This window comes from Lepisma saccharinum, chromosome 18 (assembly GCF_977018435.1).
Source record: "Lepisma saccharinum chromosome 18, izLepSacc3.1, whole genome shotgun sequence".
Taxonomy (NCBI): domain Eukaryota; kingdom Metazoa; phylum Arthropoda; class Insecta; order Zygentoma; family Lepismatidae; genus Lepisma; species Lepisma saccharinum.
In genome coordinates this window covers 33046322-33070635 of record NC_139246.1, presented here as the reverse complement: position 1 = coordinate 33070635, position 24314 = coordinate 33046322, and the positions used below count along the sequence as shown (strand labels likewise).

At 39.7% G+C, this 24314-nt stretch overlaps 1 protein-coding gene across 1 annotated transcript in view; it reads right to left on the bottom strand.

Annotated features, from left to right (window-relative positions):
* Nucleotides 1-24314, bottom strand: part of LOC146002204 (uncharacterized) — a 129780-nt gene that overhangs the window by 24632 nt on the left and 80834 nt on the right. The window contains exons 6-10 of the mRNA XM_083139922.1: nt 22226-22328; nt 12342-12484; nt 10275-10370; nt 8571-8721; nt 7435-7594 (exon numbers count right to left, since the gene is read on the bottom strand). Of these exons, the coding sequence (XP_082996048.1) occupies nt 7435-7594; nt 8571-8721; nt 10275-10370; nt 12342-12484; nt 22226-22328 (653 nt within the window). The remainder of the gene's footprint in view (nt 1-7434; nt 7595-8570; nt 8722-10274; nt 10371-12341; nt 12485-22225; nt 22329-24314) is intronic.

Here is a 24314-nt window from a genome sequence, read left to right as displayed (position 1 = left end):
CTTGCTGGAACGGTGACGATTTCGGATTCGCTACGATCGACATGACGAGGAAACCCAACGACGGAAAATACAGAAACAAAATCAACGATTTTCTAAACGTTGCAACGTTGTGAGAAACGATGTATATAAATAAACATTATGACGAAACGAAAAATCGAAGACGAAAATCTCAAGCTTCGCGATTACCTCGCGAAACGCTTCAAAGGTTGGAAATCCGAGAATCGCGGATTCTACGAAGAGAAGAAACGTCAGGATCAACCTGTGATCGATGCCATCAGCGGTCTAGGTAAAGAAATTAAAAGTGTCACGGAACAAAATAAAAATTTGATCAACGAACTCGTGCCGCTCGCAGCTAAAAGTTACGCTGTACCCACGCCTATTTCAAGCATTCCTTCGACGCCGTTCGAACTGAAGGATGCACCGGCACGACGTCGAGCCATAGGCAGCACGTCTTCGGATAAAATCGAGTTGGGACCTTTGGCACGAGACTACCTGAGCACGGGGAAATTCGACAAGGATGAAGTGTTCGGATTGTATCCCAGCATGGAAACCAGCGAAGGCGGCGGTGTGGTGTGGAAGATTGGGAAATCGAAGGTGACCTTCGAAGGCAACGACATTAAAGTCAATTTAGGCGACAAGGATAGTTGGAACAGGTATCCGGGTACGGTGGGACTGTGGGAACTCGTTGCCAAAAAGCAGCCGAAAGATTACACCGACGAAGATTACCAGAGTTACAAGGAAATTCTGATCATGACGGATGCCTTGTACCAAAACAACGACGCCTCGCAGAATAGGGTGAAATCGAGCAGCGGCGAGAAGTACAGGAATCTCATCAAACCGATTTGGAACCAGGTCAAAACAGGCAGCGGGGTCAAACGCTACAACACGTTACCCAAAGAATTCGTTTGGGTGGACGACGTGAGGAAGCTCGTGGACCGATTGTTGGTGATAGCCGGCGAAGAGAATGCGGGCAACCGTAATTTCTACAACGAGAAGGTTGGCATCGTGGACATGATCAGCACGAAACTTTCCAACTTCATCGTGAACGACGACAAGGGCATAGGTTACCTCATCAAAATCATCAACACGCTGCCTCCGAAATTCTGGAACGTGGCCGAAGGAAAGGGACTCGTAAACGACATCATCAACAAGTTACCTTTCGAGATGCATCTACCTGGCTACCAGTACTGCGGACCGGGTACCAAACTCGAGAAAAGATTGGAGAGAGGAGACAAGGGTGTGAATCTGTTGGACGCGGCATGCAAAGATCACGACATTGCTTACAACACCACGCAGACGGATCTGGATGCACGTCACGAAGCAGACAGAAAGTTAGAGCACGCAGCTTTCGAAAGATTCGTGAGCAGAGACGCATCGTTGGGTGAACGGGTCGCCGCACTGGGTACCACCATCGCCATGAACACAAAACAAAAATTGGGGTGGGGTATATAAATAACATCCAGTAAAAAAACAACATGGCTTGCATAACTGATTTGCCGCACGAACTACTATCTAAAATATTCAAAAAGGTAGTTAACGGAGATGTTAATAAACTTGTGATCGTAGCTAAAACGACGCCGGCATTTCACATGGGATGCGAAATAGTTCTCAAGGACCGTCTTCGGGAGATCAGTGGAATGAGGTGCGGTGATCTCGACACTCTTCTGTCGGCCGCGGGGGAGAAATTGAACGAGAGGTTGGACGAACTGCACGAGGCGAGGCAGGGAAGAAGACGGTATACTGATGATTGGCGTAAGTCCAAACAGGAAACTGAGGAAATTATCACGCACATCATCGCGTTCTCCGAAGCACGAACTTTCTTCCTCTGTTAAAAAATAATAATATATATACGCATCAAAAAAAACTTGATATATAAATAACACACATCGTGAAAAAAATAAACTTTGCTATATATAAAAAAAACACACATGGTGAAAAAAAAACAATTAAATTTCCCTAACACACAGACTGAAAATTTCTCTTCTTCGATATGACAACTGAAAAAATAAGTGATCTCCAAGCATTAAAACAAATGCTAAATTTGTCAGTCGAGTATGTAAAAATTCGGGAATTGGAAGTCGACAAATCTTACACGATAACTTCCGGTTCAATCGTTTCTACCCAGTATGGTCCCAAGGTACGCCTGTTGCTCAACGCACAATACAGTCTATTTTTAGAAGATCGATACGCTAACATGTTATCTAACGAAAAGCTATCTATTTTAATCGAGAACAAAACTCGAATCGTTTACAAGGGGACAAAGGAACTTCTTGGCAAGAAAACAAAGCACGTAATAGAATTTGTGTAGCGACTGCGGGGCCGTGAAAAAAAAATCTCAGAATATTTATATATAAATAACATACCATATAAAAACTACACGAGAAAAATATCAGAATATATATATAAATAACATACCGCGAAAATAACACATAGAGCATCAACATGAAGCCCAAGGGTGTCGTGTACCAGATACCATACTCCAATCTGAAAAATCTAGGTGCCCTCGATGGGTTACTCACCAAGAAACAACGCGAGAAGAAACGTTCTTGCTTGTCGAAAGGACATGGAATGAAATTGCTGCTCAGCACACCTCAATTGAGACGGTTGCAGCGTTCGCGGAAACAGCAAAAGATCGGAGGTTTCATATTCAGCATCCCGGCCATCCTAGCAGCATTGGGGGCCGTTGGAAGTTTGGCTGGCGGAAGTGCCGCCATTGCGAAAACCGTCATCGACTCGAAGAAGAACAAAGCGGAATTGGAAGAACAGAAACGTCACAACCTGGCCATGGAGAAGAAAGGGGGGAAGGGGGTGATGAGAAAGTTTAAAAAAAAGAAACAGAAGCACTCACCAACCGAGACATTGAATCTCTGATCGGACCGTTACAAATCAAACACTTCAGAGGAGTTTTTATGTCCGACTCGTTACCTTCAAGCGTGAAAAGAAGAGAATGCGGAGTAGTCAACTTGGACGGTCAAGAAAATCCAGGCACGCATTGGATATGTTACCACAAAAATGATGATAAAGCATTCGTTTTCGATTCTTTCGGAGGTGTTCCACCTACAAATTTAATTCATTATCTGAAAACGAACAAAACCTCTATATACTACAACGACGAACGCATTCAAGATTTCGGAGACGTGAACTGCGGTCATCTCTGCCTCTCCATGCTCGCGTTTCTCTCTAAAATAAATAACCCTACGATCGAGGATTTCCAGAAAGCACTGTGGAACCTGAAACAGCATCACTAGGATGGGCGTGTTCCATCTCACGAGCGAATCTTCAATCTTGAAACTCACGCTGCACGACGACATCGTCTATCCTAAATCCGTGGCTCTGCGTGCATTCTACAGCATGTACCTCATACCTAATGTTACGCAGCACAACAACAAAATTAGCGTCGGAAGCGAACACATCGTCGTCACGCCAGGACAATACAATCTTTCCACTTTGCAAGCTCAGCTACCCAAAGGCACGTACCTTTCTCAAAATTCGGTCACGCACAGAGTGGAAATCCTATCCGCGACGGAGACCGTGGACCTGGGCACCATGGGAGAACTTTTAGGTTTCGAGAACGACACCAAACTCGAAGCTGGCATCAAGCACACGGCAACAAATATTCCTAAATTCTTGGCCATAGAGACTCTGAACGTACACTGCAACGTGGCGGAAGGTATGATCACAAAATCTTCGGACGGATTGTTAGGAAGTCACAAGCAGACGGGAATCATAGCCACTTTCAAACCAAGTTCCGAGTTCATGGAACCGATCATCTACACGCCCTCTTCGCCGATCTATTTTCCAGTATGTCGCAACCGCATAGACGACATAGAGTTGGTGGTGACGAACGAGAAAGGAGACGTGGTGGATTTCGCAGGTGCCACTACGACGGCCATCGTGGAGATCAACGTATAATAAATAACCATACATGTAAAATGGAGCAAATCGAAAGTTACGAATTGCAATCTTTCCCTCCCAACCGTCGCACGTTCGCCAATCTGAACGAAGCGAACAGGGAGATCGAATACGACGTGGACGTAGGCGACGGGTTCATTCATCCTCACAGAGCGGACCTCTACCTTCAATTCGACGTGGTGAAGAAAGAAAGCGGAGACGCGTTTCCCGCAGCAGCAAATTTGATACTCGTGGACAACTTCGTGCCTCACCTGTTCTCGCAGGTGGAGGTGAGGAAACATAACACCGTTATCGACAGAATAGATTACCCAGGCATCACGTCGACGGCAGTGGGAACGTTGAAATTATCCAAAACGGACGCAGCGTACTACCAGGCCGGGGGATTCGAAGCCGGGACCAAAATATCGACGAGAAGTCACACGGTGCTCTTTCCCATGCGTCTGTTGCCTGGTTTCTTCTCGGACTACAAGGAGATCATGTGGAAGGGAGGACTGAGGGTCACGTTTCGAAGAGCGGCCAACGACAACGACGCACTGATGCGATACGCTACTTTGGGTCCGGACGGCACCACGCCGATAGCCAACACTTTACCCGAAGCAGCCAAGTGCGTCATCCAGAGCATGGAATTGAGAATGCCGGTGGTGGAATACGAAACAAATTACGCCCTCAAGTACAAAGCGGAGATCTTGAAAAGTCCACAGGTACCGATTCACTTTCACAGTTACCAGTGCGTACAGAAGGTGGCATCGGGAAGTCACATGGAATTCGACGTGACAACGCAGTTCAACAACATACAGTTCGACATGCCAGATTTCGTCGTAGTGCTCTTTCTGACCGGGAGGGACAAGAATCAGGAAAAAGATTCCAGCAAGTTCGACGACTGCAAAATCAAGAACGTTTATCTGAAGAACAGTAGGAACGAAGTGTTCCCGCGCGAGAATTACAACCTCGACGTGACCAAAAACGATTACCTCAAACTTTACGAAGCGTTCTCGGCTTACAAACGCGTGACCGAGGGAAGCGTGGACATGTACTACACGCCCAGCGAGTTCAAAGCACGGAGACCCATGACCGTCATCAACACATCTAAGAGAAAGAAGGTTGTGGTCAACGATCGAACCAACATCAAGGTCGTCTGCGAGTTCCACGATGCCTTGCCCGAGGATACCCTATGCAGTGTCATCCTGATTGCAGAGAAGTCCTTCGCCTACGACGTGAAGAACGAGAGGGTCACAGAGCAGTTTTAACAAGTTTTTTAACATCTTTTCTTGCACAAATAAGAAATTTTTTGTACTAGCACAATCAGTTACAATAGCACAATACGAATTTCACTAGTTCAGATCAGTTACAAATATCAATTTCATTAGTTATCAGATACAATATCTTTTTTGCACTATAGCACGAGACAATCAGAAAATTTGCACAAAAAAATTTGTTGTTGTTTTTACACGTGAAAATTAACAATAAAATTTCTTTTTTATCGTTTCAGATGCCGTCGAAACATCAAAAACACATACACACACACTAGAAAAATAAGCATGCAACTTTATTTGTAACACACACATATTCTCCATCTTCATCAAGAAAATATTATAATAAACATAATTATTTTTATCTATATCTCACAATAAAACTCTATATCCAAAAATATCACAACATCAAATAACATTAGAGTCGTTAGTACACGTTGCATGCATTACGGAGGTCCTCTGTAGAGTTTCATGGAAGTTTGGGGGGAAAAAAAAAAACACGTGAAACCCTACAGAGGTACGGTTATCTAGAGCCGTAGCCGTTAGAACCTTTTTGGGTTGGGCACCACGCACCCTGGCGGGGTTAGGGGCCAGGTATTCTAAAAAACAACAATTATTATTTTGTTTGTTTGTTTGCGTCACAATACATACGCGCGCGCGCGTGTGTGTGTGTGTGTGTGTGTGGGACATCGTTCCCTCCCCGAGAGAGAGGTTTACGAAGATCACAATATATAAACATTTGGTCCCCGGACTTGGAAAATTACAATAAGGTGCACTCATCTTTCAAAAGATGAGAAGATGAGAGAATGAAAAAATAAGAGGATGAGAGGATGAGAGGATGAGAGAATGAGAGAATGAGAGATTGAGAGATTGAGAGAATAAGAGGACGAGAAGATGAGAAGATGAGAGGAGAGGTTTACGTAGGTCACGATATATAAACATTTGGTCCCGGACTTGGAAAATTACGATAAGGTGCACTCATCTTTCAAAAGATGAGAGGATGAGAGGATGAGAGAATGAGAGGAGAGGTTTACGAAGATCACAATATATAAACATTTGGTCCCAGACTTGGAAAATTACGATAAGGTACACTCATCTTTCAAAAAATAAGAGGATGAGAAAATAAGAGGATGAGAGGATGAGAGGAAGATGAGAGAATAAGAAGAGGATAAAAAGAGGATGAGAGAAGAATAAGAAGAATGAGAGGGATGAGAAGGATGAGAGGATGAGAGCTCATCTTTCACTCATCACTGCCTTTTTGCCCCCGTGAAACATCGTCAGCGCACTAAATGAGGCGTGGAACAGGAAGAGAAAATGAGTTTTTCAACTTTTTGTAGTCGTTTGGTCAAGAAATCAAAGTTGTCGTGGGAGTCACAATTTTTATCTACTTCCATGGTACCAGAAATTACCTCTCCAACCTCAAGAAATGTACTGCGTTTGCATATCAGATTTTTTGTCTCGATGAACCAAGCATCGAACTGTGCTTTCTCTTGCGGGGAACACTTTCTCATAATACACAGCCTGCCACGTCAGTGGGGCACAAGAAACAAATAACGGCAATGTTAATTAAAACTTTTATATTTGCAGTTTATTATGTAGCAAATATCATGAACGTACATAATATAGGGTGTTCATAATTAATGTGCAAAATTGTAAAGATAATTTGTGGACACCCAGTATAAATACAGTTATTCCTCTTTTGAACCTCTTAGATTAACTCAGAAGATGAGAACAAATAAAAAATAGTAAAAGGGACAATAACACTCATTTTTCCTATTATAACTACATCTCCGTATCTCCTTTCTTATATTTTCATTTTGTATTCTGTGTTTTTTCGCCTTTCTTTCTCCTGTGTAATTTTCCGCTTCTTTCCCCTCTCTCTCCCTCGTCTCTCTCTCTTTCTCTCTAACGATCTCTATCTCTTGATTTTTCTGTTTCTTTCAATTTTCTTATTTGCTTCAATCTTCTTCTCCTTTCTTTCTCCTCTGTAATTCTCTAGACCTCCCTGTTCATATCTATCTCTCGCATTCTGTATCTCTTTCTATCCTTTTCTTCCGTTTTCTATCTTTTCTTTTTGTCTATTTTCTCTTTATATTTTCCCGCACTGTCTCTCCTATCCCTGGGTTGGTCTCTTTCATTATTCTATCTTTATGGTAGAAAGTAATTTTTAATTTTTAAAAAATATTTAAACAAACAAAGAATGCATGTAAATAATTAATGCATACTATTTCAAACTGTATATCAATTTTTATTAATATTGAATTATACGAACCCTAGTTTCAGAATTTCCTGCGTAGCAGATGAAGTAGGATCCCTATTGGTGAAGAATTCAGGCAGCATAGTCTTCATCGTGTAGTACATGTCTATCTTTTCCTTTGTCCTCTCGAGGCTGTATTTGCATCCCCTGAGAAAAGTTACTAAATGTTGGTTGTCTGAAACAAGCAAATCAAAGAGAATATAATTTCATAACATGTAGTGAAATTCTAGAATCAGTGATTGTACTTTGGAGTAATACTAACAAATGAAAATTATATTAAAGAGGAAATAAAAAGCAGACTTAATTCAGCAAACGCGTGTTACTTTTTCCTTCATAAGCTTATATCTTCTTGTTTAATATCTAAGAAACTAAAAGTTAAAATATACGAAGTAGTAATTTTGCCTGCAGTATTATATGGATGCGAAACTGGGTCCCTTACATTGAGAGAACATAAATTAGGAGTATTTGAAAATTAAATCCTTAGGAAAATATTTGGACCTAAAAAGGGATGAGCAGACAGGTGATTGGAGAAGGTTACACAATTTAGAAGTACATAATTTGTATTCATGTCCAGATATTATTGGAGTGATTAAATCAAGAAGACTTATGTGTGCAGGCCATGTGGCACGAATGGGAGAGTAGATAGGAGTTTACAGGATTATTTTTGGAAAGCCTGATGGTAAGAGACCTGTAGGAAGGCCAAGACGAAGATGGAGGGATAACGTTGAGATGGACCTAAAGGAAATCGGTAAGGATGGAAAAGATTGGATTGATCTTGCCCAGGAGAGGGACACATTGAAGGCTTGTGTTGCTGCAGTCATAAACCTTTGGGTTTAAGAAGGATAGAGAGTTAGTTAGCTTACTTCGCTTCTCTGCCACTTTTGGCTAAAATGTATGAAAGGATACTCACTTGTAGGCTGGGATTCGAACCCGAAACTCCTAGCGTCGATGAATAGCTACATGCCTATGTGTCAGACGATAAAGGCACAGTTTGAACGAAAGTGATACATACAACTATTTAGCTCTGACAACATCTCTGCTGGCATTATATTTTTATATAGCGTACTATAGCTTTATGAATGATGTTCTTACATGTGTTAACATTGCAATCCTGAAGATCTACTAGCGCACAATATTTTGTAGCTATTTACCTGTTCTGGTCTTGAGGTGTGGCTGCTTGGACAGCCAGTCCTTGATATGTTCTATGTCCTCTGGAATCCTTTTCTCATCCTCGTGAAGCTCCTTGCAGGCAGCTTCCTGTAGTTCTGCACTCAGCGGGCGAATATCCATGCTTTCAAGTATCTTTTACAAGAAACAAAAACAAACAATCAAAACAGGCCGATCATACTTAAGCAATACGTAAGTTTGCAGGACTTGGTATAGTTCGCTTGCGTTAGTCACGACCCTCGACGCAAGAGCGCATGCGCTAACTGGACCAGTCAAACTCGAAAATAGGGGGTCAGCTGCAATTGGAACGCAGCCGGAAGAAGTAGGTTTCACGAAGGCCATCCTTTTTACTACTGTACATGGTTGTTATGAGTTGTAATACCAGTCACAAACACAAGAAAACAATAAAAGGAATGCAAGTGAAATACTGGCTGACCTGTAGTTTTATGCATGTTCCTACCTGTTCCACTTTGATGTTTGGACTTGTCCACTCCAAAAGCATCTAGATCGGAGTGATTCAGAAATATTTTCTCTCTCGACTTTATATTCCGGTAGTCTTTAGCTTAGTTTGTTATTTTCTTGCTTTCTTATTGCATGTATCGTAAGAAGCACTCAATATAGTGTGGTATGTTCATAAATAATCATGCATCTCTGTTGTTACACGCACGCGTACACACAAACATATGCGTTTCTTTCGTTAGAATAAATTTAAATATTTTCTTTATTCTCACTTGTGAAAAGATGCTAGTACTGCGTACCTTTACGTATCGCAGACAAATAATAAAATTAATAATTGTCTTCATTTTGTCGCTCTTACAAGCACACCGTTCCCAGCAAGAGAGTGCGAGATAAGAGAAAAGAATACACGAGAACAGGAAGAAGGTTACATGGTGTAACAGTGACGTTATTTCGTATCATACCCTTCGGTACGTGGGATCGAAATGGGTTGATGTAGATCACTGATCATTCATTCTCAACAATGGAGCAACTCGCTATTCATGGTATGCTTGATGGTAAGGTGCAAGATGTAACAACCACACACACACATGAATGGCAATACACAACACTTGAGTTCAAACACCTACAGACTGGATCAAAATGTCTCTGCACAGCAGCCGAAGATCTGCGATGAAAGGTTATGGTCGTGACTGTACAAAGAGTCTGACTTGCGACTCGTATTAACAAGTTCTTCCTCCAATCGTACTTCTCCATGTCTCCATCTAATGCTTGTAATTGACTGACCCCTCTGACTGATCGTTTAGAACTGGCCCCTGACCCCCGTGCTCCCATACATTTATTCCAATCGAATTTACTCAATGATGCCGACTCAGTTACCTGTACTCTCTTCCTTAATTACAATTGTTTACACCTGTTTACAACGATGGCGATCAAGGAAGCTCGGTGATGTCTGACAAGACATTCCTTAGATGTTTCTAGATATTTCTTATCTGGAAAGATGACAGCTAAATGTCTGCGATTGGAGTTCTCCGTACCTTACATTTTAAAGATTCCACAGATTGTTACGATTTAATGGTAGATAGAAAGTACAATTTGAATTAATAAGTACACGAGAATAATAGAACTATGAAATAGAAATAAGAGCGTAGACCTAAGCTACTGTTCATAATAAATTGTTATTAAGTTTTTCTGTACTTAATTACAAAAGGAAAATGCAAAATCTTGCCTACCTGGAAAGAACTACAACAAATGCTAGTAAGAAACTCAGGACTAACTGATGTAAGCCCAAAGTAAGATAACATATCTTCAACTACCCATGTGGCCACCTAGATAGACATATCTTGTCTCTCCTTAGTGATTAAAAGATAACCATTAACTTTATACTTGAACTTTGGTGTCGTTATTTCTTGTACAGGATGTATACAAATATTAGTCGTTGATTTTTTTCAGCGATCCAAAAAATGAAGATTTAAACATTAATTTACTGCTAAAAACTATTCTTTGTCTGCTGTAAGAACGAAATCAATATTAACAAAATACACTTGGCTTCCGAGAAATTCTATTGGTTGCTCGACTGACAGCTGTGCAGAAATCTTGCGCTTGAAAATATAGTGCTTTTGATAAAGCCGTGCCACTCAACGTGTTTGCAGCAGTCAACGTATTGGACCTTGTATTATGAGCTGTTCTACTGCGACCTGTACTCGTATACCCTGTATTTATGGGCAAAATAACAAGAGAACAAACATACAGAAAAGGAACTATTTCTCAGAAGTCACAGAAGTTTTGTTTACATTTACTTCGATTTTGCAGTGGATGAAGAATAAGCACCAAATTATATTGAACATTATCCTCCTCCGTGGCCTTGCTGTCTAAGGCATCAAGGGTTCTATCCCGGGTTCAGTTTTTGTCCTGTGTATAGGGCCGGTGGCCACCCACCGTCGTGAGGAAATTGGGTAGCTTCGAATGGGTAAGCTTCATCCAGTCGCGGAGACATACTATAACGGCTGGGGATAAACAAATGGGTGTTTTAAAAAAATTATGAGGCACAGTGGCAACACTGTTGATGTTTGAAGGCAACAGAAGGTGTGTTTAGTGATGGTCTGTGACCTGGAAATACTGGAAACAGGAAAAAAAGAAAATTTTCATTTTCTTCTGTTTCCAGTATTTCCATGTCATAGACCATCACTAAATTTTCATTTTTTTTCCTGTTTCCAGTATTTCCAGGTCATAGACCATCACTAAACACACCTTCTGTTGCCTTCAAACATCAACAGTGTTGCCACTGTGCCTCATAATTTTTTTAAAACACCCATTTGGACCGGTACGCCTTTACGAGGCATTTCAGGATTGGCTATACGCGAAAACGATCGGTTTTCTTCTCTGAACTATAGATGGCGAAATAGTCCACCTACCCAAGGTGGAAATTGACGTCCAACTTTCCGTACGAATCTTTGACATGCAATTTTCCATGCCTTGTGGAAAAATAAATGTACACTTTCACTTACATTTGGCAACACTGCATGAACAACACTGCACCCCGTTTGTTGTTTCTATGTTTAAAAATATCAACTTGGACAGGGCTAACATTTGGTGTATGACTTACGTATATACAGGTTTCGGTTACAAAGTAACGCCACTCTTAATTCCCAGTTGCGCCGTTCGTGGGACACCCTGTAGTTTGCTCCATCTAGGGTAGAAATTTCGTACTACGTTCTCATTCACGGAGAGCCCCCGTGGCGGAGTGGTTAGCACATCGCGCTACGACACCAGGGGTCCCGGGTTCAAATCCTGGCCTAGGCATGGATGTTTGTGAATGTCCATTCATCAATATCATCACTCATCCCCATCTTCACAAATTAGCCAAAAGTGGCACAAAAAGCGAAGTATAATAAAGCAAATTAATCAATCAAATCATTCACGGAGTTTCGTGGTGAGCAATTAAAACAAATGCAGACGATCTTGATTGATTTATTTTACTTCGCTTTTCTGCCACTTCTGGCTAATCGCTAAGATGATGATGAGCGCTGATATGCTGAGATTAGTGAAAGGGGGTTTCACAAAGAACAGCCTTGCCCAGGACGGGATTCGAACCCTGGACCCCTAGTGTCGTAGCTCGATGTGATAACCACTCTGCCACGGAGGTCGGCGCAGACAATCTGATGCATGATATAGGAAGAGGAGTTTAGGATATGTCAACAACATGAACGAAAAATAACAAATAAAACAATACAATTTTTATTCAACATTTAATTAGCCTAAGATATTACTGTGCCATTTTAAACAGGCGATCAATCTACATCGAGCTTTCTGAATGATCCTTCAACACCAAAGACATCAGCTTGGGACTTCGGCTTACCAGGCCTCTTCGATTCATCAGTTCTGTACTGCTGGTCCTCCAGAAAGTAGTTCCTGTATCCCTCCACCTTCGCCTTCCACTGAGCTGGAAATAATGCATATTTTTAATGTTTGGCATAATTGATATATTATTGAATAGATGGAGTAAAAATTGTTAGCTCCGAGGTTTAAGATGTTGTCCAGGTCCAACCTCTATGAAGGAGCAAGTTTGGGCTCTAGTCCACCGTAAAAAAGTCTTAGCCCAACTCCAACCCATCAGATAGTTTACACGAGAAATTTTCAAAGAGAACGATAGACAGGAAGTAGTGAAAGAAACGGGCGAAATAAGAAGGACGAAAGGAGACTGGTTACAAAAAAAGAAGACGTGAGAAAGACGGTAATAGTGGGAGGAAGAGAATGAGTGTGAAAAATAGAGATAGAGAGAAGAAATGATAGGAGGAAATACGAAGAAATGGTGAAAGGAAGGCTCGAGAGATGGAGAAAAAGAGAAGCAACTGAGAGCAAAAGATAAACAGAAAGAAGATAGAGATAGAGAGAAGATAGAGAGAAAGAGAAGATAGAGAGAAAGAGAGAAGAAAAATATAGAGATAGAGAAGAAGAAGAAGAAGAAGATAGAGAGAGAGAAGAAGAAGATAGAGAGAGAGAAGAAGACGATAGAGAGAGAGAAGAAGACGATAGAGAGAGAGAGAGAAGATAGAGAGAGAAGAAGAAGAGAGAGAAGTAGAAGAAGAAGAAGAAGAGAGAGAGAGAGAGTGAGAGAGTATTCGAAGACTCGTTTTCGAAAACATTTTCGCTGCAAATCCTCATTTTTCGTTTTCATTCTTTATATTTTTACTTTATTAATAATCAAAAGCAATAATTTAAAATTTCAAAGATATTGAATCTATGATCGTTAATAAGATTTTCATATCCAAGGGAAAAATTCCTTTCCTAGCTTGCCTATCAGTCCATTATTACAGTACGTTTGTAGTTAAAGAATATAAGCATCTTTATATTATGCTGGCAAATATTGAATACTACAAACATATTTTAACCCCAAAACACTAGTGTGTTCCCATGATACAGTGTAACTAGCGCTACGTAAATTTTACGTAGATGAAGCAATCGATTTACAACACAACCTCAACAACAAAATGACGATTCTTTTTTATATTATTTTCCATATTTTCCTTATATTGGGGTTTCATTCTTCATTTTAAAATGTATAAACATGGATTTATTAAACATAGAATGTTTTATAATAATGCATTGATTGACAAGCCTGTACGTACATTAAGAATGAAGGCAAGAAGTTCAAACAACGGACAACAAACAATAATAATATTCATAACACTGCAAATAAGGAACGAATGTAATTTTAAAGTCTTACAAGAAAATTGTGCATGCTTCTAATCTAAGTCGAATTTACGAATGTCAAAATTACAAGAAAGATTTTTCTCGTTTTACTATACGTAGATCTACGTAAAATTGACATACAGTGCACAACATAACAAACAAATCTAAAACGATCGGCCCTTGCACCCTCCTTAACACAGTGCTGCCTTATAGCTGACAGACTGCTCGAGGCACTGCTAGGTGAAGGGGTGAGTGGGTGAGAGGTGGGAGGTAAGGAAGGGAATTAAGGCCAAACAGCATGTAAATTTTACGTACACTAGTGTTCTAGGGTTAAATATGCATTAGCTCATATGTTACTTTCTCACCCTCATTGTGCCTTATGTACTGACATGCATTGAATACGTCATTCGTCTGACAGTCAGTTTCCAACGGTGAGCTATTGCCCTACTTTTTCGTGCCCTCTTGTCCTCTATTGGTAACCCTGCAAACTGACTTACACCTGCTCTAGATCCAGTTAATTCGCGTGATGTGAAGTATTGCTAGAACCTAATTAGAAAAAGACGTAGCCTTGATTGCCGTCCACGTATTTACATTACATCACACTCGTCTCTATTTGTGAACCCTTCGCTAAATAGTCAATCATAAATTACACGCAGAACTCTATTTTGCTCTTGAGCTTGACACTGACGTTAGCTGCCAGCTAGCTACGGGATCAGTGAAAATACGTAATACATGTTTAGAGGCGCAATTGTCCAGATATTCAACGAACACTGTTATATGACGTCACCAGAAGGTAAGAAAGCTTCGATAGTTTATTACATCATTATTTCAACAGTCTTATGCAGGGGCGGCCGCTCATAAGGACGATACGGACGCCGCACTGCCGTGTGTAACCACAAGTGAACAAACATTACATTAACATTTATATATTAGCTTCTACGTTGTCTGAATTGCAAATATTCCATTGCTTATAGATCGTTGGTTAGTCCGTTCTGTATTCATTCTTCCGCGACAATTGCGAAGTTTGCACGCCACCGTGCGGGGTAATACGGAACTTCGAGAGAAATCTGGCTTGTCGCCGTCCTCCCAGGCGAGGTCGCGAGGGGGTAAGAGGCGAGGGAACAAGAGGATTAACACGCGCAGGATCTGTTCAAGGGAGGACGGAGGGTTTGTCGTCCGAAACCCAGCCCCTAGGCGAAACTGGCCCTCTCTCCGGAGAACGGTAAACAATGAAGAGTTGCCAGAAGCAAAGAAGTTAACAGAAGATAGAAAATTACCAACCGTTGAAAATAATCAATCTGTATTCCATAATCTTATTCACTTATGACATAAGAGTAGAGCAATAAATACCTCAATTTCCATTGAGGAGAGAAAATATCGGTAACTGAAAATGTACAGACTCTTCCTTGAATTTTGTTATTTACCGTCGCTTTCTGCTACTTTTCGGTAATCACGACGATGAGGATGAGTGATGATATAATGAAATTGATGGAGGGGCATTCACAAAGAACACACATACCCATGCCGGGATTCGAACCCATGAGCCCTGGCTTTGTAATGCGGTATGCTAGCCACGGAAGTCGGCTATAGATTCTTGTTACACACAAAATTATCGTATATATGCGTTGTATTTTTTCTGAGTTTAGTCAAAAGTACATTTGGATTACAATGATGTGGAATACATCTTGTAGATTTAATGAACAGTGTGGAGAAAATGTTGGTGCGAAGTTTTTCTATCAGAGTCTGATGAAAAAATAAACAAAAAACCTAGGCCGAATTTAAATCTAGAACAAGTCTCAAAGAAGGGAGGTCGTGAGTTCACTCTCAAATTTTGCGTTGAAGGACAGAAGGATGAATTTCAGTTAGCTACTAGCATGTCTGAAGATTTCTGGTAAGTTTGAAGTTTTTACTTTAGAGCTTCTGGTAACGCAGATATCACCTTTCCAGTGAGATATTTATTTTGGTGCCCTGTTTCACATATCAATTAGTAATGTTGGACAGGAAACGTTTTCTGTGTAACCTTTTTACTACAAATTTTCACGATCAATGCACGTAAATATTCGTCATTGTGCTTATCAAGTTGGGTAAAACTTAATATCCCTTCTTCTGAATTTTCCCCTCTGTTAAACGACTAAATCTGTTAGAATTCTATTTCTTCTTCCATCTTCTTTGCATTACTGTTAAATAATTATTAATGTATTATAATATGTGCAAACGTGTAAAACATGATATTCGGTAAACACGAACGTATCAATTTCTTATCACGTTGGCTGTTATACGAAATTCACCATTTAAACTCACATTACTAGTAGAGCAAATTTGTGTCGGCCCCCGTGGCGGAGTGGTTAGCACATCGCGCTACGACGCCAGGGGTCCCGGGTTCGAATCCCGGCCTAGGTATGGATGTTTGTGAGTGCCCATTCATCAATTTCAACATATCACTCATCCCCATCTTCGCAAATTAGTCAAAAGTGGCACAAAAGCCGAAGTAAAATAAAGGAAATCAATAGAGCAAATTTGTGAGCTATCGCCCCTCCACTTTGGTTCACCACGAGCCGCCACTGGTCTTATGGAATGAACTTACAGCATGTACGTTAAATTACATTTAGCTATCCATAGATAACCTTAATTGAAAACAGAAGACGTTCTAGAATTGTCATTTCGTGCGCAATATTCGTTTCAAACGCAAACAAAAGTGCCTGTCAGATCCACCTATTCTACATTCTGTGTGCAAGGTTAGCTCATTCGCCGCTGTGAGGCGCTGCTGCTGCCTGACGCGATGGATGTTACTGTAGACGTCCTGTGCTTGCTTGTAATGCGTGGTACGTAGTAAAATTTAATGCGAATATGTTGTTTTCATTATTTTTATGTTTTGTTGCAATTTAAGTGTTTTCTTTAAGTGCTATATAACTAGTGTCACCTGCTAGATTGTCAATGTTTGGGTAAAATAAATGCAGTGAGTAAACGGGGAACGATAAAACGCGGAAATGAACGCCTGCTTACCCGTCCCCCTAGTCTGGCTGCAGATCTCCACGCCCCCTTGGTGGCCCGCGTCGGTAGGTAAGCCTTGGCCCAATATTGGGCTGTAGCGCTATAGGGTTTTGCTTGTAACATCGTGATCGTGAAAGTAAATGCGAGTGTATTATTTTCATTATTTTGGTGCTACACTGCCATTTGAATATGTCTATCTCTTGTTAAAAGTGTCATACAACTAGTGTCACGTGACAGATTGTCGGTGTTTGTGTGAAATAAGGGCAGTGAGTGGACAAGCAACTATAGAAGAAGGAAATAAAATTGTTGTGATTTAAGTGAGGTTCAAATGAGCACAGGATGTTCATTCTAATTACTCTTTTCCGATAATTATGCGGACCTCCCGATGGCGCAAAGTAGCGTCGTTGCCTTGTAATCAAGGGATCCCGGGTTCGATACCCGGTGGAGGCACATAATGGTTCGGATTCCACTTTAAACTGTAGGTCCAGTCCCGATTAGCCTTACTGTGCACAAAGTGGACTTAAAACACCAAATCAAACCAAACCGAACCGATAATTATGCGAGAACTAAGACGAAGTCCATCTTAGACAATCCGAAGCCTGCTCCTGGGAAGCGGACCCTTTCACAGAAATGAAATATCGCGATTAAGGTAAGTGCAAAGGTAGGTACAGTGTCTCAATATTAGTTTATGCATTTTGCCTTTCAGCAGCGGAAGAGCTTTATTTAGTGCGCGAAAAGTGTTATTGCGCTGGTAGTGCCTGACCTCGGTGCTCTGCGATCGCTTCACCTGGCGAGCAGACAGGTCGGCAGCGCGTGAATTGGTGGGGACGAACCCACGAGTAAAATGACGCCGCCGAAAATAGAACCACTTGAAGATGCACCACAGGGACGTTCCTGGAGGAACGTTATACCGAAATGGTGAATACTATGATTCTTTGTATCATTCTGTGTGTATTTCTTTGGTAAAATTTTGATATCCGCAAAACGTATTTCTTCAATTTTACAGGAGAAAGTACTTACCGAACTGATTTTCCGTACACTTTTGAAAGGTCGTGGAAGTGTTTTTTTTCCATCGCTTAATTTATTTCGCCGGTAAATCATGTATTTTTGAAGATTAATGTCTCTCTAATGCACGAGAGCTGTTGCCTCTATGTCCATCCACTACGTGAACCAAATGTTGCGTGCGTTCGATGATGTAACCCCCGGTCAGTGTTTCCAACCACGCCGTTGTTTTGCAAGAATATGACGATTTTGAAGATGATAATTTTACTATGTTTGCCTAACCTAACCTAACCTTGCCGTGCATTGTTCGTGGGGATATTTATGAATAATTCGTTGGGCTATTTATGAATGGTTTGTGGGGCTACGTGCATGGTTCGTGTGGCTATCCGTGCATGGTTCGTGGGGTTTTCGAACCCGGAAAAAAATATACAAAATCAGTAACACGAAAGGATGTATTTTCGGTGAAGAAGGTTGGAAACACTGCACACCCACTGATCATAGACAACGCTAGTCAAGATTTGCCCGCCATATTGTGTGTAACGCAACCGAAAAACGAACGAACAAGAATTACTCGATATGTGGAAAATTGAAATTATTGTCGTGAAAAAAAAAAAAACGAAATCCCACCTTCAAGAATCCTTAGCAATGCAGAATACGTAAACACCAATGTTAAAAAGAAGAAAATAAAGGAATTTCAGACGTTTGGCGGATACTGAAATTTTAATATTTGTTGTTTTGCTTTCCCTGCCTTGTTACGAATTTCACGAAAAACGTACGAATGACGTGTATCGGGTACGTCTTTACAATATTTCAATGTATCGGTCTCGGTTTTATCAGGCAACAGCTTTCAATGCGCTTCCTGGAGAATAGAAAGGAAATTAATAACCAATACATGGTCAGAATTAACAACAACCAGGAAATAGAAAAATGCGAGTATATTTTTTGTCATTTGGTTGTTTCTGTTTTACATGCATTTATTGACTTACTACTGTATGAAGCCTTATTTTCTTACAGATTAATAGTGGTAAACTACTGGCTACTACGGTAGTATTATAGAATATATTAGTTTCCATAATCATTCACCCTCGAGAGAAAACCCATAAATTCGGCGAAACAAGAGCTACAAAAGCTTTTATAGATAAGTGTGACCTCTGTTGTTCTTATGTAAACTGCAATACTGCTTCCGTTTACCATTCTAATTCTTACACTTACTGTTCGTTTTAAACGTTGGGGAGAAGAGATTTTATCCTGTTAAACGGGGAGGGGCAAGGGTGCCGCAGAATTTTTTCTCAGGGCGGGAAAGATCATTGATTTTTTTTAAAAAAATATTATTGCTATTATTACAGCTTTTATTATTGCTATTATTTTTTGTTATTATTACTACTACTACTAGAGAAGGTCTAAATATGGGCGAAGGTTTAAATATGGGTTTTGGGGGTTATCAGCGCTCCCGGGTGCTGCAGCCTGGCAGAGGCTATTGGAACTGGTTATCTGTCAAGGACAAAGGTTGCGGCGCCAATTCGCAAGAGAAAGTGGTGGTTAGTTTTGGCCTTGGACGCTGTTATAGAATTGCGACCTCCGAAAACTTTTTGCAGGTATGTTTTAACTCAGCGTTTTCTGAATTCTCATCTGCTTTGTATAGGTTATGATATTAGCGGTACATAAAACAAATGTGGGCTTTTATAATGCCATGATTTGTTTGTGAAATATGTACCACAGAGAGCGAGAATAAATTGAAGAAGAAAAGTAGCGTGATGGTCTAAATTTGGGCTATGACATGTCTAAAGTTGAGATCAAATTTTTAACAAATATTTGGATATTTTTCTTAATTTCGATTTTTCCCATTCCGCGTGATTTTCAAAACAACAGATTATTCATAAATATGAATTTTATAATATTTTAGCGATAAATGACTGTTTTTCTTAAAATGTTAATTGCTTTTTGTGATATTGGTACTAGTAGCCCATATTTAGACCACAATTTTGAAATACATCATTTTACCATTTTTTTTGTAACTTTTTTCTTAAAAAATTTGTGACCTTCTATACTTTAGCATGCTATTACATTTAAGTATATATTTCATAGATATGCATTTTAAAGGCAGGAGTTTGATATATTAATTTTTTTCCTCCAAAAATGACAATATAAAAAGTTGGCCCATATTTAGACGTTTTCCTCTACTTGTTCTTTTTAATTATATTAATTTGTAATTTCCATAGTCTGTATCTATATACAATTTTCATAACTGTATACTGACAAAAAGCTGTTTTTAAAGTTAGATAAATCAGTGTAAAATAGACTGTAAGCTTAAATGTAACCAACCCTACTTCAAATAATAATAATAATAATAATAATAATAGTTGCTGTAACTTACCGCCTGTACGTTACATAAATGAACATTTTTTTGTTACAAAATTTCGCTACAATTTCACAATTAGAATTACATTAACTCTTTCCACGGGCAAGTGTCCCCTGGCTCCTCCCTGCGGGCGCTCTTGGAAAGGGGGATGCATTTATTTAACTGCCAAGTGGTAGGTTCACTGCGGTTGATGCTTGGGTCAAATTGAAGATAGGGGTGTAAGGGGTGACCTTCCATGTAGTACACCCAAATGTCAAACTCACTTCCACGTTAGTACACCCTGGACTGAAGACTAACGAGGCTCTGGCGACTGGACCCATGGCCAGTATAATTTTGTATGTATTGTCCTGTTCTTTTGTCCTTATGTGTGCTGAGTGCCCCTTTACAGCCTCAGCTTTTAGCAGAAGTCAGAACATTTTAAGATTTTTAATTATGCAACGTTAGAGTTGTTATTTGTAATGGTAAGGGGCTGGCCCCCGTATAATGTAACGGGAGCAAAATAGCCTAAGTGCTGACGCTCCCAAAATGTTCAATTCAATTCAATAAAAAAAATATTGAAGATAGAAGTTAAGATTTAAACTCTTCTGTATCGGTTGGGGGTTATCTCCATACTTTCATGCGTTAGATATAGATATATATATATAACATGTCCAATGTTTCTCTTACGTTATTTTAGTTTGTTAAGTCGAAATGGTTCGGGGTGCGAGAGATGGCGATTTGTTTACGCTAACGTTGATTGATTATTTTGCTGGTTCTAGAAGTCAAGAATGCGGACGTCTCTGATTGAATTGAAATATTCTCATTGAGTTAGAGTCCCTGGATGTATGAAGAGTTAATAGATTAGGAGCGTCGCGCCACCGCTGTAATCAAATGTCGACTATATATTTTCTAGAATTGACGGTGCTTGTAATTGTTCGTAGTCTGTTTCTCATTCTCTTTGTAGATGGCACCCATATTTATCTAATAAAGATGAGCAAATTTATAGATTTACTACGAAAGCAAAGTTCCAATTGTGAGGGTAACAATTAATAAACAACTGTCTTCTGCAACAATAAACAGCCCTATTAAGGAAGACGAAGGATAAAGGACGAATTAGGTCGGTATTTTCAGCTTCTTTTTATATGTTAATGTGTGTAACTAATTTGTAGCCATGTGAAACGGAAATCGCCTACAGCTTATAATCTTTATCAAGAAATAGATGTGAAAAGAGCGTTATGCACAGTTTGTAAAGCATATTTTTCTACTGCACACGACATATTGCTAAAGAGGAAAAGAAGGAAGCATCTATCGAAAAAAGTGATGCATGACTTCACAAATGATAGGAAAGTTTTTGCTGGACAAGAAGGATTAATGTGCAACGTTAATTGGACATTGTCCATTGCCTAGTGCTTTTAACTATTCTTATTTTAACACTACGTTTCAAGAGAGCACGGACTGGGGGTTGGGTGTATTTTGATAGCGGACAATATTTGTTATAAAGTCACAGGCTCTATTTCCGCCACAGGCAAAAATAAATTGTTTACCTGAAAAGTCGAGAGAAGAAATGCTCTCTCTCTCTCTCTCTCCCTCTCTCTCTCTCTCTCTTTCGAAACGAAACGAAACGACAGATGATGGGAAAAAAAATCTGAGCTAAGCTCTCTAACCAAATATAGCTTTGAAGCTGCGAAACCCATTCCCAAACCATCGTTGTTAATCATCTGTATTAATTACAATTCTTGTGGTCAGTAAATTTGCTAAAAAATTTGAGGAGCGACAAGGCAAGAATGGCATATAAGATTCCACTCTTGAGGAATTGGGGCCAAAGTAGCTTTGCCCCCCACCCCCTGAATTCGACGCAATGTATATGGTATTATTGTTTTCCTTTTTTAAAAGAAAAAAGAAACAGTTTTGCAAATTTTTTGACACATTTTACATTATTTTGTTTTTCTTAAGAAAAACATACATCAATATGTAGAAAATCATTACTTAACACCGTAATATATTTCATATAAGTACACTAAACGAGATATGGAATTATTGTTACAATTCCGGCACAATTTGAAGTTTGGTGCCATCTAGTAGCTAAGTTTGCAGTCAACTAAATATAATAGGAGGGGATACATTAACTTAACAGCCAATGACAAACGTCAGAGGAATTACCTGCAATGTCACCAACATTTCCTGCTTGGCCTCCATACTCCAGTGGAAGAACTTCTTTCGGAACGTACTTGTATAAATTATCCATGTCTCCATGCACATAGAACTGAAAAAGTTGAAAACGGTTACTAATGAATGTAGCCATATGCAAATCTATAAGTGTAGCCATCCCACAGACATAGAAGACAGCCATCTAAATCACACTTGTATTTCAGTGACATCAGCTCCTAAGGAATCTTTATATTTCTTAATATTTTTTTCCAAAATATGTTTTTAATTTGAAATAGGTACCATTAACTAATTTGTTTACTAATTTGAAATTAATGAACCCTTGAAGATGGTACAATTTTGGCAACTAGTCTCCTAAATCCCACTACAGGGTGGCGCAAAACTCACGCTGTATAAAACATTTAGAAATAACATATTTCGACGACTACAAAATAGTGATAAGTTTTCTATTCAAAGTATATTTATTTAGAGCCATAATCATAGAAAACATATGCGTTCACATCACGAATGTATGTAGAAAACCAGTTTCTCGTCCAAGAAATTTTCAACACCTATACTATATCGATAAGTAAGCATTTTTATAAATACACGACCTTTGATACAGATTGTTCTGGGTTTCGAAAATCGGGAAATAATTTCCCCGAAATCGGGATTGGGAGAGATAATTTATTTTCGGTTCTGGGAAGAAATTTCGGGATGTTTTTTAAGTCATAGTGAATTACAGAAACCTGAGAAGGTTGATTACAATTTAATTTCCACGTGCGCGGCAAAATCGAATAAGTCTTGACAGGAGTGGCTCAATACAAAATTTCCACTACTTTCCACTTCCAATATAAACCTTGACCATATTGCATATTTACGGTTTTAAATACGAAAAATACTAGCCTTATTTTAAATACTGTAAGTATTACTGTTAAGGAATATATTTATTGTAGGTATACATTTATTTAACACCTACATAATGTGAAATTATGTGATCTTGTCATCTGCGTAGTACCAAAACGGTACGTTTCCGGACATGAGTTCCTTATCAAAACTTGATCTTCTAAGTCCCCTCTACTACCCTTAGAAGTGTGTAATAAGAATTCTGAATCACCCTGTATGATAAGCTCTTTACTTAAATTGCTCCACGGTTTTGTCATGTATGTATTATGCAGTAGTATATTAAAAACTATCCTCCCTGGGAAGGAATGATAGCAATGAAGACAAAGTCGCTATTGAGCTGTGCTTTTGAAATCCAATTAAATAGAAAAGAAAACAGAAAGAAAGGTAAAACCCCGCCCCCAAAGGAGCTCGCTGGGGTGATTGGTGCTCGACCTGAGTCAACCAGCAACTACCCCTTTCCAGCTTTTAACCTCACCTAGGGTCTTAACTTTGCCTCTTTAGGCTGATTGAGGCGGCCAGGTTTGGTTGTAGCCAGAGGGTAGCCCTCCTCTGAGAGTCAAATCCAGATCTAGCTGCATGTGGCCCCTGTGAGTACACCTCCATTCATGCAGGCATGCACTAGTATACTAACTACCTACAGGATATCATATATCATGCTTCCTGGTTTGTAGTCTTGTTATAGAAGACTTTTACCAAGTGTCGAAATTAAAAAAAAGATTTTGAAAATCTAGAAAGAAAGACAAGGGAAGTTCCAATTCATACTTCGTCGAGTTCTTCCTTATACGCGTCAATAATTCACTACAGGCTAGAACTTGTTGAATGATGAAAACTACTTGTATCTTACTTTTCATCTAATAACTATTTTCTGTACATAGTTACCATATTATTTTACATTTTCTTTTGTAAACTTCCTTTCATTAAATCGATATTTACCCTCCAATATTTTATGAATATTCATTCAGCTTGTTCTGCCATCTATTATTCTTTCCAGAAACTTCTTTCTATCCATCTCGTCTTATCGTTTCCAATATGAAATGTCTGTTTTGTAACACCTCTTCTTAAACCAAATAGACACGCTTGTATATTCAAAACTAAGGTTTTGGAGCTATTCAAGGAGGACAACTCGATTTGACGCCTCAGCAGTCGCCAAGCCCTTAACCCGCCCCTAACGTTTTGCTTGCTTCCCTTAAAAATTAGT